We start from the raw sequence: 16997 nt of genomic DNA, 5'->3' as shown, positions 1-16997 counted from the left end.
TTGTTACTTGTCTGTTTTAGTCCTCCAAACATCAACCAATGAAATGTCCTGTGACAGAAGCTGGCAAGCTTGACCAATGAACTAGTACCTTTTCTTAAAATGTCATTTACAAGAAAAGTTATATGGACCAATAGAAACCCCTCATTCCTGACAGTTTTCCTCCCTTCCATATATAGTGTATTTCAAGTTTACAAAGTAGTGTTATTTTGTCTTTTATTATAGTGTCTGTGTTTGTTTACACTTTTCTTGTATGTTACATGTTTTCATTCTGCACAAACCTGTGTGTTATTTTAGTAAATACACAATTTACGTCTCTGTGCATATTGTACCATGAAGCAATGATTAGTTTTATCAGCATTAATATTCCAGTTTTCTATTTTAAGTGCCGTGACCCAAACTTTTAGTATTTTAAAACTATCGAGCACTGGAACTTATATCTGTGTTTGATAATACCTGCATGAAAATTTCATGACCCCTGTAATCAGTGTTTCACTTCAACTGATGAATTCATTACTGTTGGTGGTAGGAAGATGTCAGCTCAGTGTATAGTGTTTAGCAAAATTTCGCTCTTTTCAAACACGGCAAGCATCTGACTTGTCAGAAAGCATGTACAAGTACTTCTTGCAGAAAAAATAACTGTAAAAGTTTGAATCCTGGTTCCCATGGTAACCTGAGGTTGTGAAAGATGTTGTCTTCTGTGATGTTCATGTTGATATGTGTTTATAAATTAAGTGATAGAAGTAGGAAAGGACCGGTTTGTCTGATGTGTGTGAAATTTCAGAGCATCATTTTGTGTATCATTATGTGTAGTTTTTATAGACGTTTTCACATTTGATCAAGATCTGTAGAAAGCTATGGGAAACCTTGCCCAAAATCGAAAGGTAATGTATTGCAGTATCCCACAATACGCAATGTGTTTTTATATAAATATATATATATATATATATATATATATATATATATATATATATATATATATATTGATACATTGTAGATGTCTCCAGCTTGAGACCAGTACATAAAATGACCTAAAATTTAGACAGTGTAATGCATTTTGATCAGTTTGAGAGTTCCGTTGATCTAACAAAAGTGTTCGGAGGTTCGTTGGGAAAACAGGATGTTTTATCTTAATACAAGAAGACATTAATTTTCTTCACAAAAGTAATATTTACATACAGTTGCTTGCCTCTAAAAATGCACTCGTGGGGCGAAATTTTAGGCCATTTACCTAGTAAAACAGATAATTCCTGGTCGGGAACCATGGGACATGTGTCTGGTGTCATTGACACTCAACTTGGGACTGATCTGTCCTATATGTTCCGTTCTCATCTTCAACAACAACAACGTGACAGATGGTCTGGCAAGAGTGTATTCCAGTATATCAAAAACTGTCTATTAAAGCCAGGGAACACTGTATCTTTGGTGTTTCTGACTTTGGAACAATATATCATAAGGTTTTAATGAACTGGGACTAGATTAGCTACTGCAGAGTGACAGTGTTTGCTCATTTGCGATGTAAAGACAATACTTACTGTTGTGTAGGCAAATTGTTGTTACTTCTCCATACTGAAGTTTTACTGGACACAGGTATCAACCACAGTTTTATCCCTAATTTCAGCATGAGCTTAGCACCTGGATCGCTTTCCTGTCCAGTTTTGCTAAAGCATGTATCTACATGTGTGCGTGTGACGCGGGTAATTAGGAAAGAGATTTCATATGCGTATCTTTCTCAATATTGTTTGTCCAAGTAACTTACTCATAAATATGCGCATGCCAATGAGCTGCTGAGCTGTCAATCCTATGCTTGTGAGAAAATGTGATGGTTAGACTTCAAAAGAACTCTAAGACAGCTTTTGTGCTAAATCCATTTTCTCCTAACGATTTGGGCAGCAGGTGTTCCACAAGACAGTGGAATTATTTGTTAGAGTAATGACAGTAATAATTTTCTGAAACGTTAGCCAGGTGCTAAAGCTATTTGAACAAACGCGTTCTAAGATTTAGACTTGGTGGACAATCCCACAAAGCCATTTCTGACATAAGTGAACATTGGAAATACGACTTAAAAGCTCACTTTGAATCTCTAGAAAGTAAAATTTTGATCAATGTTATTTTGGGACTGATATATCAGAATTTCAGCTTCAAACACCATTAAATGAGCACAAATGAGATTTTAAGTTTCAGGTCACACTCAGAAATGACTTTGTGGCTTTGGGAAAAGCCAGATTGCGAAGTTCTCGCCAACTATGCATTAAATGTTTCGCTGAACTAAAGACGAATGTCTGCACAATTTATTTTCTTTATTTTTTTTAAACCGTTGTTTGAGTTTGCTCACATACAGTGTGTTTTCCGTGAGCTACCAATGAATTTTATGGTTGATGATAAAACAATGCTGTTTTGCTGCTTGCTATTTTGAGGTGCTACTTTTACTCTGGAGATCCTTCTCCTCATGCTGAAGTATATACACTGCTGTTTTGGTGTCTTTGGTTGACCGTATTGTTTTCGTGGAGTTGATAAGTGTTTTGAGTTTTTATTTCAGAACTTCATTGCAATTGTCATGTTTTACTTTTCGAAGAGTCTTTAAGACACTGATATCATCAATATTGATGTGACAATTCAAACAAAACAAAAAATGAATAAAAATTACTCAGTCATAACATATCTGCTGTAGGAGAAGTGAATTTGATTATCGTTTTATGTTTGTCATCTTTGTACTGACTTCGACGAAAATATATTGCCTCGTTATATATTGCCTGAAACAAGTCTCAGGTTGAAGAGTGATGTTCATGTAAGACTCACCACATGATAAACTCTTCTCTTGAGTTTTGGACAACGGTCAGTTTTGAACAACAACTTCATTCTGGACATTTTCCCTGTATTTCCTGTGTATGCATATTAGCTTTAATAAACATAATTTTTGCTGAACTTGATATTAAATTTTGGAATGGTTGAGAAAGGGTAAGCAAAATTGAGGGATGTGTTTTGCTTTGAAATTTTGAACACCTTATTCGCCTGATACAAAGTTGTCTATTATTATTTTTTTGGACAAAATTCTTAGCTGTACTGCCTGAATCAGTATGTATACGTTTGAGGTGTTATTTGTACATAGTGTGATATAAAATTACAGGTATTTGTAGATTTGTTTGTATATTTCAGTTTTGTTTGCTATTTCGTTTTTAATTTGGAATATTTTTTTTAATAATTTGCATATTGTGTAAAAAGTTTTCTTTTTTTTTTTTTTTTTTTTTTTCTTTTTTTTTTCAAATAATAGAGAAAAGAAGTGCAGATAGTTATGAAATAGCTTAATTTTTGACCTGGTAAATATTTTGAAGATAACATTATATTCTAGCTGTTAACATCATAATTTGGATTGGATCATTATTACGATAATCTTCTCCGACGTTTTTGGAAAGGAACCACAATGTTTGATTTCATGTACAGTAAGATGTGAGTATGGAGAAAAATATCAATAAAAAAGCTCGTCAAAAATCTGACATTGATTGGATTTTGTTTTGTTATCCTTAGCGCCAGTATAAACTATACCATGGACGGGATCATGAACAAGCAGTCAAGATGTCTATAATTCAACCTATAGGAAAATACTGTTCACTGGACCAAATGGACAGTTAGTGGCCTTACAGTAAGCACTTGAGTGGCCCTTCGTGCACCAGCCCCTTGTCTTCCAGCAGTGTGATTATGGTTTGCATCACACGTGGGAAAGTTTGTCAGTAACTTGCCTAATGTTGGTGGTTTACCCTGGGCATGGATCCTTCACCCATAAAACTGACTACAATGGTATAAATGAAGAACTCTTGAATATGGTATTATTCAGCATTCCAACAAAACAAAACAAATAAAAGGAAGATTTCATTTCCACTGCTTTGAAGGATAAGGAAAGTTTTTGGAACGTCAAAGTTTTAGGGCAACAAACATTTCAGCACAAAGGGTCTGCTTGCAAATCTACCCAGCATGGTATGAAAATATTACTGACAACAAAAATATAAATTCGCGTCAAATAAAAGATTCTGAAGGGGGGGATAACTCTAGATCTGGTCGGACTCAGGGGAGATAACCCTACATCACAGTTTTTTTCTTATGCTGTTATGAATGAAAGGAGCTCTGCCAGATCAATGAAAAAGAGGATTTCTGGATAGTCATTATGGTTTGAGCGGGGACTAACTTAAAGGCAACACTCTACCAAATATTTTTACGCATCCATGAAGTATCCTACACAGAGTTCAATATGAGTACCCTTTTAGTTCTGTTATATTGTATAATTGAGGTATCTCAATTCAAAGTGAGCAAAAACATCAGCATTGACAAAATCTAAAACACCACCAGGTTTATATCAGCTTTAAACAATCAGGTGCAAATTACTTCTAGAGCATTTTACATTCTTGCCATATGCACAGAAGAGAATGGGTTACTAGTGTGACCTCGTGTTTCCAGTTGCACTAAATTGGCGTTTGTAAGAAGCCCAAGTTAATTCATGGGATTACCAAGCATGTCAGAAAGAAAGGCTGTGGTTGCTAAGGTTTGTTTCCATCTTTCATGCTACATAGCTAAAAAAAATAGGCCGAGTTCCCCCAAAGAAATTCGTTTTGATGATCTCAAAATGAATTTTTGTCAGAATGAATTTTTTCAGAGTTACTTTGCTTATTTATTGTGCTAAGCTGTTAATTGTACAAAATGTGTCATTTGCTTTGTTCTTTTAGAGAAACCACAGCTACAGATTTCTCCAAAATAGTGATGTGCACTATGTAAGGTGTAACAAACGGTATCAGTGAACTGCAAAAGAGCAGTCACAAAACAAACTTCAAATAAATGAGAAACCTTACATGATTTATTAGCAAACAAGACAATGTACATGTATATACAATATAAAAAATCGATTTAAAAACAAACATAATACTTTTGTATGTATACAACAAATGGAATTCCCTGTCAATATAATACTGTTAGCTGGTAATAAAAAGAGGCCCATAAATTCATTAAAATATAATGAACTGCCCCAGTGCTGTGTACACTGTAAATCTATACAGCTGAGCACAAGTCCACTAATACTTTTGCATAATGATATAGGTGCCTGGTGCATAGAAATCCCTACAGTGCAATGTATATGCAATGTATATGCATACACACAAATATCAAAAAATATACATTCTTACTACAACGAATTTGCAAATCTCCACTAAATATCATCAGGGAAGCTAACTGAAGTCCAGTCAAAAATATCTTTGAAAACAATTATACAGTAAAAATTTTTTATGGTACATATACTATATCAAAGCATAAATACACAAAAACAAATTGCATGAAAAATTCTTAATTACCACTGTCTTAACAGGCAAGATCTCGTGTATGTTGTATAAACCACAGTACATGAAAAATATATATATATATATATATATAAATATATATCGAAATGCATAAAAGCCGTATGGATGTACTTAGCATAGCATAGTTACTTCATATGTGATCCATCCGTCACAATAATACTGCATGTCATTGCTACAACTTTGTGACTTAGTCTTATACATTTACATATAATAATCGCAATGCGCAAAATAATACTGCATGAATATGTACCTACTTACAAAATCACTTAACAACTGACAGGGCAAATCTCTTCATCTTCTGAATGCAGAATATAGGCAACATCATATAAAGATACCACTGTCAAAATTTGAAAAAGGGGGGAATAAGCCTAGATCTGGTCGGACTCAGGGGAGATAACCCTACATCACCGTCCATTGGAAATCTGTTCTAAATGCAAGAAGCTTTGTCAAATCAATGAAAAAAAAATCCCATTTCATTCAAATGCTGAAACCAGGTCTAAATCCATGTACATCTACCAAAATATTCTGTATATGATGTTCTATAAACAAATTGCACTTGAAAACACATTGATAAATAAGTATGTGTACTGATATAAAATTTGCTTTTTTGTCTGTTTTTGTTTATGAGAGGTTATTGTGGTGAGGATTTTAAGGCCTTATTCACTGGGCGGGAACTTCATCTGCGCTGATCTGGTTGAAGGGGTTATGAGGGGGAACTGTGGTGATCATCTTAGACATGACGGATTCGCGTTTGAACTCTGAGGAGTTGGGTTTCATCGGGAGAATCCTGCAGAAAGAAATAGGCATACGGTAACAATTATGTCCTGCCCAAATCCTCTGAGTAAATGCATATAAAACATTAGAATATATTATTTATCAGGCTTATATATTTGACTGATTTCTTTTTTTGTTACTTGATGCCATACTCTGTGTCTGGCCAGATCTGGAGTTTGAATGAGCTTTGTTACAGCTTAGCGATCTCCTTAGTTCACAGTTTGAAAACTAAGTGTTGGAGAAATTATCTATCTGTGTTATTGGCGCAGGGCTTTTTACAGCTTAAATATTTATTTATTTATTTGATTGGTGTTTTACGCCATACTCAAGAATATTTCTTATACGACGGCGACCAGCAATATGATGGGAGGAAACCAGGCAGAGCCCAGTGAAAACCCACAACCATACGCAGGTTGCTGACAGACCTTCCCATGTACGCCCGGCGAGGGAGCCAGCCTAAGCTGGACATGAACTCACAGAGATCCCTCCTGAGTCATTACGCTGCTTTAGCGCACTAACCAACTGCAGTTCAAATATGAAAAATTGGCAAAAGCATGAGCGAATATGGTACTGTATACGTTAAATATAACTATATCAACAAAGAATTTTGAACCTGCGGATGGTTGTGGGTTTCCCCCGGGCTCTGCCCTGTTTCCTCCCACGCATAAGTGAAATATTCTTGAGTACAGCGTAAAACACCAATCAAATAAATAAATAAACAAAGAATTTTGATGAGCAAAGAAGAAAGTTCATCTTAAACACAAAACAACCAACCTGTAGGTTTTTGCTGTTGTTGCCTCCGTCATCCCTGGAGAATATCCAGAGTTCATAGGGGCCCACTGACCACGGTAAAGGGTGCAGCCGGTGTAGCCTGGGATATCTGGTCGACTGAAAATAGCAAACATATCCGTGAATAAATGTACAATACATATAGGGGCCCACTGACCACGGTAAAGGGTACAGCCAGTGTAGCCTGGGATATCAGGTCGATTGAAAATAGCAAACATATCCGTGAATAAATGTACAATACATAGGGGCCCACTGACCACGGTAAAGGGTGCAGCCGGTGTAACCTGGGATATCTGGTCGACTGAAAATAGCAAACATATCCGTGAATAAATGTACAATACATAGGGGCCCATTGACCACGGTAAAGGGAACAGGCGGTGTAGCCTGGGATATCAGGTCGACTGAAAATAGCAAACATATCCGTGAATAAATGTACAATACATAGGGGCCCATTGACCACGGTAAAGGGTGCAGCCAGTGTAGCCTGGGATATCAGGTCGACTGAAAATAGCAAACATATCCGTGAATAAATGTACAATACATAGGGGCCCACTGACCACGGTAAAGGGTACAGCCGGTGTAGCCTGGGATATCAGGTCGACTGAAAATAGCAAACATATCCGTGAATAAATGTACAATACATAGGGGCCCACTGACCATGGTAAAGGGTACAGCCAGTGTAGCCTGGGATATCAGGTCGACTGAAAATAGCAAACATATCCGTGAATAAATGTACAATACATAGGGGCCCACTGACCACGGTAAAGGGTACAGCCAGTGTAGCCTGGGATATCAGGTCGACTGAAAATAGCAAACATATCCGTGAATAAATGCACAATACATAGGGGCCCACTGACCACGGTAAAGGGTACAGCCGGTGTAGCCTGGGATATCAGGTCGACTGAAAATAGCAAACATATCCGTGAATAAATGCACAATACATAGGGGCCCACTGACCACGGTAAAGGGTACAGCCGGTGTAGCCTGGGATATCAGGTCGACTGAAAATAGCAAACATATCCGTGAATAAATGTACAATACATAGGGGCCCACTGACCATGGTAAAGGGTACAGCCGGTATAGCCTGGGATATCAGGTCGATTGAAAATAGCAAACATATCCGTGAATAAATGTACAATATATAGGGGCCCACTGACCACGGTAAAGGGTACAGCCGGTGTAGCCTGGGATATCAGGTCGATTGAAAATAGCAAACATATCCGTGAATAAATGTACAATACATAGGGGCCCACTGACCATGGTAAAGGGTACAGTCGGTATAACCTGGGATATTAGGTCGACTGAAAATATCAAACATATCCGTGAATAAATGTACAATACATACAGGTATACGATATATTAAAATAATTCTTATCATTAGCAAAGTGAAAAAATGGTACGACACAAGTTTGTTTTATACAAGTTAAAAACAAATGTAATTGCTGTCTCACTATCCACAAAATTGTTCACATGAAGGACCCTTTTTGTTTTTACATCAAACATGCTTGAAATCACTGCTGGTATCTGAACTTATACTGAATTAAAAGAAAAAACCTCTAAAAATCAAGGTAGTCATCACTGAGTAGACCATTTAAAACTATGCATATACATACTTTCCTTTATTTTTTTTTAGATTTTTGTGAAAACAGTTAACGGCGTTCAAATATTTGACTTCTGTTGTGGGCTTTATGGACCATACTATCCGAGGTTAGGAACTCTGACGTCACAGGAAGTTTATCCAACTTTAAACATGACACTGAATGTTGGAATAACTCTTTTTACCCATGATTACTGAAATAATGTTCCCAAAAAAATTCCTTCCCTATGGTGAACATCACGAAAAAAAGGCGATGTGACATCAGAATTCCCAGATACCGTCAGTATGGCTTATAAAGCCCACCATAATTTTCAAATATTTTAATGCCTTTCAACATTCTCCAAAAAATTCTGAAAGAAATAAACGAAAGTATTTTTCCGCATAGTTTTTAGTTTTCTTAATGATGAACTTTACTTCATATTTTAGCTTTTTTTTGGCTTTAATTACATGAATGAAACATTCTAGTTATGAGACAACAATGAAGACAACTGATATGATAATTACATTTGTTTACGTCCACTGAAAGACTACCCTTCACAGAATCCTAACCCGCCATTAAACATGTTTTTAGATTTTTTTTCAACCCATTAAAAGTTTCGTGAAACTTTGTCTTGACACAGCTCCAGCACGTCTCCATTATCGAGGGCAAGGTTATGCCACGTTTACTTTAGCTTTCTATCGTCGAAGGTATTTTCCGTACAATGGCTTAAGCAGTAGCCTATGGCAGATAAAAGTAGTGGACTGCAGCGATGAAGGCCCAAGTTATAAACACCGTTTTCTAGGAAACTGGACATACTGGAAGAATTTTTCTTCCACTGCCTGAACTGTTGATACAGCAGACCTACTATATCATTTACAAGTAACTCCAGTGACCCTGTTTAAATAGCCTAGCTATGGTTGCATGGCCGGGGTATTTTCTGATTCAGGTCATAGCCTCCGGAGGGTCTATGCTCGTGATTTTGACCCCTATTAAAAGTTTACAAATTACAAATGGATTGTTGAACAACTAGATTCACGCTCAATTCTGGAAAAAAAATGGAAATAAATCTAAACACCTCCAAGGCTGATCTAAGCACTCAACTTTCTCTGGATTTTATCCTTCAATGTTATAGTTATCACGGACATCAGAGAAAGCACCTCGGTTTGAACACGGCGATTCAATAATTTTACTGTATTTTACAAAAGAAAACAGAATCCCTAATGAATTTTGCACTCACTCTGATATTTGTTTAGTGTTTAGAAACTAAACACTTGCTTGTAAATCAACTAATTTTACACCTGTGCTGGTCTGTAAATGATATACACCTATCCCACAACACTGCACAAAATGGCCCTTCAGCTTCAAATGACTAAATCATTGTAAACGATCTCAAACTGATGTCTTATGCAGTAGTTCTGTGTTATCATATGTCACTTCATGGAGTGAGTGGGTAAAGGTTACGCCACAGCTTAAGCCACGCAATTTGATAGCAATGTGTTTGATTGGATAAAATTCTTAACATGTCTACCTCAATTCACACCAGCCATTTGTGCAGTATTGCCATTTTGTTCTACATGTTAATCGTTGAAATCTCATCAAATAATAGAGTATGATACTTTTTAGAAAGCTTGACCATCCTGCTTTCGACTGAAATATGTTTTAGCCCGGTGCTGTCTTGTCCTTTAAATGGATGAGAATTAACTTGCAAAAATTAACTTGAACAATTAACTAGTTCAAGAGCTGTGTACGTACTGTCCAGTCTCCACATATCTGGGAATGTCCACTCGCTTGACCGTGTATGGCTCAAACCCTACCCCAGGATGATCAATCTCCTCCAAGTTGTCTCCCCCTGTGCAGCCACTGGAAGGTGAAGAAGAGCAATCATAAAAGGATTTGATGAGATATGTCTGCTTGACTGAAAACATGATTGCTTGCCTAATTGATGTGATTAGACATCTCTAAGTTATTCCATACTTTTGTATGTGATTTTACGAACAAAAAGCAAGACAGAAAATAATCTCTCATATTTATTACAAGAAAAGACATCAAATAATATAGCTTGAATTATTTCAGAAGAGGGGTAGGAACAGACCTGAATAGTCAATGATATTTTTTCTGACTTGTTTGCCAACTCTATAAATCCACTTTTGATCAAGAATTCTTACAAAGCCATGGGATGCGTCATGTTCCAGCAACTGGAAACACAATGTCATGTCTCTTGAACTACACGCACATGTGATTAAAAGGTAAAACAGGGGCCTCCGTGGCTCAGTTGGTTAGCGCGCTAGTGCAGCATAATGACCCAGAAGTCTCTCACCAATGCGGTCGCTGTGAGTTCAAGTCCAGCTCATGCTGGCTTCCTCTCCAGCCTTACGTGGCAAGGTCTGTGAGCAACTTGCGGATGGTCGTGGGTTTCCCCCACCATAATGCTGGCCACCGTCGTATAAGTGAAATATTCTTGAGTCAGGGTAAAACACCAATCAAAAAAAAAAACAAATCAAAACAAAAAAAAATTAAAAAAAGGTAAAACACACATTTGGGCCACGTGAGTTATAGAAATAACCAGCAACTGATTGGTTAAAACTGAAAGCATGCCTTCATTGTCTCCATGTGCACAATTATGTTTATTTTGAACTGCAATATCTTGGTTGTGCTACATTACAAAAGTATAAATGTATTATCCTTTTTAAATTTTCTGTGAGATATTTTATTAATGCATATATTCATTTGGTCTAGTGATGTTTTTTCTCATATTTTTGAGAGAATTTCCATCAACAAGTGATCCTGCAGTATCTAACTGTATTTTGTATTAAACAATTTTGTATTAAACAAAAATTTTGTTGCATAAATTTGATACAAGTTGCATAAACTTATTGGCAAAGTATCTCCATGCCAAAAACCTACTCACCTGTACAAGGGAATCTGTTGTTTTCTGGGACAAGGGCTACAACTACAAGAAAACAAACCAGTAAAACAATTAGACTTCAGTATACAAAATATACCTGCTAGAGAAATTTCATATATTATACACCTTCAATGTTTATATATCTTTTATTTTTTTATTTTTTTTCGACTGCGCCAAATATATTTCACATTGCACTTTGGCATTAGCAATGTGACATTCCCGAGGATCATTCGATAACAACTGAAGGCAACTGTGCATATTCTTGTGCTGTTCATATAAAAAATTTCTACAATCTTTACCGCTCGGAAATTTTGAGAACTCACAAAGTGACAGGTCTGTTGCCATAGTAAGTTTGCCTTCCTTGAAACCAGTCCCAACTTCTCCCAGTTGCCTAAAAAGAGAGCAGCAGCATAGTTTGACACAAGATGTAGTTTGTGCATTAGTTTAATTTAGGCCACATCAGTGAAAATTTCTGTTTTACTGGCAGAATGAATCTTTTTCCAGTGTGGCCGAGGAGGGTATAAAAATTAAAATCAAACTGAAAAATCATCTAATTTGTGGGAAATGTGGACTGTTTGCAGCAATTTATTCTGTTGCAGCACATTTATACCTGATCGGAAAGCCGTAAAAAAAATCCCCAGAAAAATCACAACAAAGATATTAAGATCTGGCAGAATAAGAAGATGAATTTTCCCATTTATTTTTATTTATATTTTATAATATATATATTTTTATTTATATTTATATTTATTTTTATTTATAACGATAGTTATGCTTGTAAAGTTTTATAGCTCTATTATTTTACTGAAAATATAAAATTAACCGACCAGTGATCACTGCTAAAACTGTGCCAGATGTACATAAAAGAGCCGCCCAGTTTAGAAACGAAAGAAACTGGCACCTTGTCAGAGAGCCTTTTTAACAAATCTCACAAGATGACACCATCAGGTTGAAATCCACAAAGCCATGTTTTTTAGGGAGAAAATTTTTCTCCCAAAGTTTCAAGAAAACAATGGGAAAAGACAGTAGAACGCATCGTTTTCATCTGTAACGTTGCAGTGCGTGTGTACTTGATATATGTTTTATGAGCACACATGCACCGATAATTGTGAAGTAATAAAGGAAATAACAAATGAGTTCACAGCTTTGGATCATCTTGATACAAGCAGGAAGGAGTTTTGCAAGTTCCGCATTTTCAAACCACCTGACACAATGCCACAATTCCGGCCAGCCTGCGGAGGAAATTTTTGAAAATTCCATTGCTAATCCATTGTTCTGGTGGCTTTGATAGCAAGCTGGTTTCACTGTGTGGCACTCTGATTTCCTCATAATATATACAGGTGCCATATTGTATCAGTGACAAAATTCAGGGATACTGAATCCTTTCTGATTGGCTGGTGTGAGATAAGTTGAGATAAGCTGAATCTTATATATGACATATTTATTCAAGCGTGACAAAAGTTGCAGGGTTTAACCCAGGAAATGCTATCTCCACTGCCAGCCAATCAGGGTGTATTCTGTATACATTTAAACCAAATAAAAAAAAAAGGCCAAATGAGGTAAGCTGACCTGCCAGTCCTGTGGCACGGCGTCATATTTCTTGGTAGAGAATCTGTGTGAGATCATGTCTGGCCTCTGCTCCAGGGTGCTTGCAGGCATCCACGTCTTAGCTTGTAACATCTCATCCCACGGTACTTCCCTGTACTGTCTGTAATATAAAAATATCATAACTCTGAATAAGTACACATATTAAAGTGAAAAAGAAAGCTAAAACTAAAAAATGAAGTAACCTAAATGACAATAAATTTTGTCCATGACAAAAGTTTCAGCACCAAAAATAAAATTTTGTGACAGTTATTTACCTCTAAAAATGCCAGTTTGTGGGTAAAATTTTATATCATGTAGGGTGAGGCTCATCAGAAAGGCATCATCTCTAACGTGTAAAAATACTTTCCTTTGATTTTTTGGGGATTTTTTTTACTGAAGTTAAATGCTTTCAAATGTTTGAATTCTATTTAGTGTTTCATGAACCGCATATTGTAATTCTTCAACCTTTTCGCACATTGGCAAGTTGTTTCTTCATGTATAGTCTAAAGGCATTATTCTGTGTAAACTGATAAAATTATGCTTTTTGTGAAGCACTGAAACTGGCCAGTCAAACCAATGTTGTTCTCCAAAATCAAATTAAAAATGTGCATAAATTGCACTGAACTTTGCTCTTTCATATTCCAAAAGGTTGAGGAATTAGGGTAGCTGGTATTCAGGGTTTCTGATGTCAAAATAGTTTTTAATGTAGGAATAGCTCTTAATACCAACAAGTAAAAAATACTTAAACACTGTTCTCAAACACTGTCTGAATATCAATGTGATGTCTGAGTACCTGGCAATTGGCAGTATAGTCCATACCTTACAATTTGAGAGAGTGAGTGAGTGCTTGGGGTTTAACGTCGTACTCAAAAATTTTTCAGTCCTATGACGACGAAGGAATCCTTAGAGTGGATGCAATGTGCCTCCTTGTTGCAGGACGGATTTCCACTGCTCTTTTATCTAGTCCTGCTTCACTGAGATGCCTTACCAAAGGCAAGTAAGTCAACCCGCCCAAGCCATTATACTGATACTGGTCAACCAGTCATTGCACTATCCCCTTCATGCTGAACGCCAAGTGAAGCGAGGAAGTTACAACTTCCTCTTTTAATGCCTTAGGTGTGACTGGACCCAGGATTGACCCTGGATCTACCGCTCTCAAACATCTTACAATATGACCATATTTGCATGTAACTCCATGAACAAAAAGCTAATCATACAAGTAAACATATCTTAAGAGACAATTATCAGTGGCCTCTCCTGATGTTCCCTTCATTTTAACTGATGCAATCTTTTGCTTTTCAGCAAACTGTTTTTGCTTTTACATGTACCAAAGAGACTGCCACCTGAATTAAACACTTCCATTAATTAAATTCTAGTCAGTGTCAGCACTCTTTCAGTATTGATCATAGGCAGTGGAACCAGGGAGTCAGAGGGAACTTTTTCTCTATGGAGCAATCATTTCACAAACACTGGCCCCTAAACAATCACCTAACTTGATGCTCAGCACCAACTGCCTTTCCAACCAAACCACCCTTCAGATTTGGAAATAGTTCCATCAAAAGAGCAGTAGATTAAAAATCTCAAAACACAACATGCCAAGTTACATTTGAACACGAGTATTCAAAACAAACGAGGATTTAGACACAAGTTAAAATTTGTACACACTGAATGCAATGATACATCTCTGCTGAGGCAAAGAAAAGACCCTCTATTTTAAACATGGTAGCTCCTTTTATTTTTCAAATTTGTTGGGGATATCGGCTTTACGATACATTAATTGACTGCTGGAGAAAACCACTGACCATTGGCAAGTAACTGCGGACTTTTTCGAAGTGTGACTTACAGTAGAATTTCACCTGCAAAACAAGCTGAACATGTATGTGACATGAAACACTTACCTCGAAGTAGATGTTGTGTACATGTAATTCAGGGAAAGTTGATCCCTATTCTCCTTGCTCTGTTCTACAACTGGCTTTGGGATTGTCTGGAAACAAAATTGTAGACCAAACTAATTAATGGTGCACTATTAACTTCTCCATGCTTTGTTTCATTCCAGAGTTACAATGTCATGCTATATTGCCATGTGTCACGACTTCATGACTTGTTGGGGTAATTATCGAAGGCATTTTGAAGATGATAAACCATCTGATTTATTTAAATATTTTAATAGCCTACAACCCTGCATATACAAATACTCAAAAAATATTTCAGGTTATGCGATGGTGGTTGGGACCCTGGAGTGCTAAGTTTAAAGAATTACACTTCACCCAGGTACCCAACAAACTTTCTGATCCAAGGCCATGTCTTACTGAAGAAATTAGGGTGCCTTCGTGGCTCAGTTGGTTAGCGTGCTAGGGCAGCGTAATGACTCAGGAGCCTCTCACCAATGCAGTCGCTATGAGTTCAAGTCCAGCTCATGCTGATGGCTTCCTCTCCGGCGGTACGTGGAAAGGTCAACCAGTAACCTGCAGATGACCGTAGGTATTACCTGGGTTCTGTGCGGTTTCCTCCCACCATAATGCTGGCTGCCGTGGTATAAGTGAAATATTCTTGAGTACGTCGTGAAACACTAACCAAATAAATAATTAAATACTGAACGAAGGACAAGAAATTTACTTAGATAATACTTACCAAAGTTCCTCTTAGCTTAGGTTTTTCTGGAAGCCGTGGGTCCTTTGCACTTGTCCACCCTGTAATACAAAGTAGTGATAGCTCAACATTAATATTTTACTCTCACCTCTGTTTTTCAGAATTTCTCGTCACAGTACTAAACTTGAATAAATGAAGGATTCAAAAATTGATACTTTACATCCTTAAAAACAGAACAGATTTTTAAACATATACATAAATATACACACAACATAAACCGTACATAAAAGTGGTAAAAAGATTTACTGGAATTTATCTTAACATGTATTATATTGCATATGTTTTTTTTTGTGGTTCATCTTAAATGCTATATGTCTTTTTCATTTCATGTTTTCCTTCACCTTATATAATGGCGTAATAATGGCGCATGTAAAAAAATTTTCATCCACATGATGAAATTCAATATGCAATGAATTATCATAAATGTGTATGCTGTTATTATTACACAGGGAAATACATCATTAAACAAACCACACCAACTGAAAATTACAACATTTACCCCCTAAATCGGCACGGAGTCTGGCATCAGGTATTTTCCTGCTGTTCCACAAAGTTGGCATCCCAGGTTCATATTGCAGACTTTTGTTGGTCTCTGTTGGTACGAGTGCACTGTGTGACCTAACCGAATGTATTTTAGAAGGTTCGGTAGAATTAGGTGTATTCTGTAACTGTACCAAAGATTTAATTTTAGAATGCCCAGTGTTACGGTCCACATCCCCGCCAGCACTCACAAAACCTGACACTGGGTCCACGATATTGTCATAGTCTCTGCATGGTACACTGGGTCTAAAATCTCCTTCTTCGTTCCAGCGTTTGAAGCCAGGATATTTACGAATGTCTTTCTGAAAAGAATCAAAGTCAAATCTTCCACTCAGCGTGGGGAATTTCATGAGTCTGAACCTCCTCTTATCTTCAATTTCCTTTGCTTTTTCTTCACTCAGTTTACACTGAGGGTCTGACCTCAAAAAGGCAGGTATTTCTGACTTTGGGCGATAATTGCGCCTCGTGTGACCCTCGTCCATCGATTTGCTGACAACGTCCATCCCCGTCATTTCGTCTGAATAATGCGTCAGTAGTTATTTTCTTCTCAATGTACGACGTACACCATGTACCATGTACTTTTAGAGTCAGAGAGCAAAGCGCTTGCATTCATATAGCACCCTGTTAAGAAAGCTACATGTAAACGATTTACTAGACTGTAGCACGTTGCCTCCTTAGCTGTCAACTACCTGGTTGTCCTGGGCAACGCGCGAGGCGTTCCAAATATAGAAATTTTCGGAACGGGCACCTGTCCATTTAAACGATCAACTTTTCATTTATTTCTCGAATGAAATAAACTAATCTTTTAATAGTGAATTACTTTGACACTTTTCGGGAAAA

General features: G+C 36.9%; 1 protein-coding gene across 1 annotated transcript; it reads right to left on the bottom strand.

Moving 5' to 3' along the window:
• Positions 1–5802: 5802 nt before the first annotated feature.
• LOC135478003 (protein SPMIP7-like) lies at positions 5803–16738 on the bottom strand. Its single transcript, XM_064758253.1, has 9 exons — positions 16117–16738; positions 15600–15658; positions 14867–14952; positions 12951–13089; positions 11705–11772; positions 11385–11426; positions 10229–10336; positions 6885–6998; positions 5803–6123 (listed from the first exon to the last, which is right to left on the bottom strand). Exons 1-9 carry the CDS (start codon positions 16667–16669, stop codon positions 5997–5999), a joined length of 1296 nt encoding a protein of 431 aa, XP_064614323.1. The 5' UTR covers positions 16670–16738; the 3' UTR covers positions 5803–5996.
• Positions 16739–16997: the final 259 nt, after the last annotated feature.

The sequence above is a fragment of the Liolophura sinensis genome, chromosome 11, assembly GCF_032854445.1.
Source record: "Liolophura sinensis isolate JHLJ2023 chromosome 11, CUHK_Ljap_v2, whole genome shotgun sequence".
Lineage (NCBI taxonomy): Eukaryota > Metazoa > Mollusca > Polyplacophora > Chitonida > Chitonidae > Liolophura > Liolophura sinensis.
Note: the sequence above shows the minus strand (reverse complement) of the source record. Positions and strands in the feature narration are given on the sequence as shown.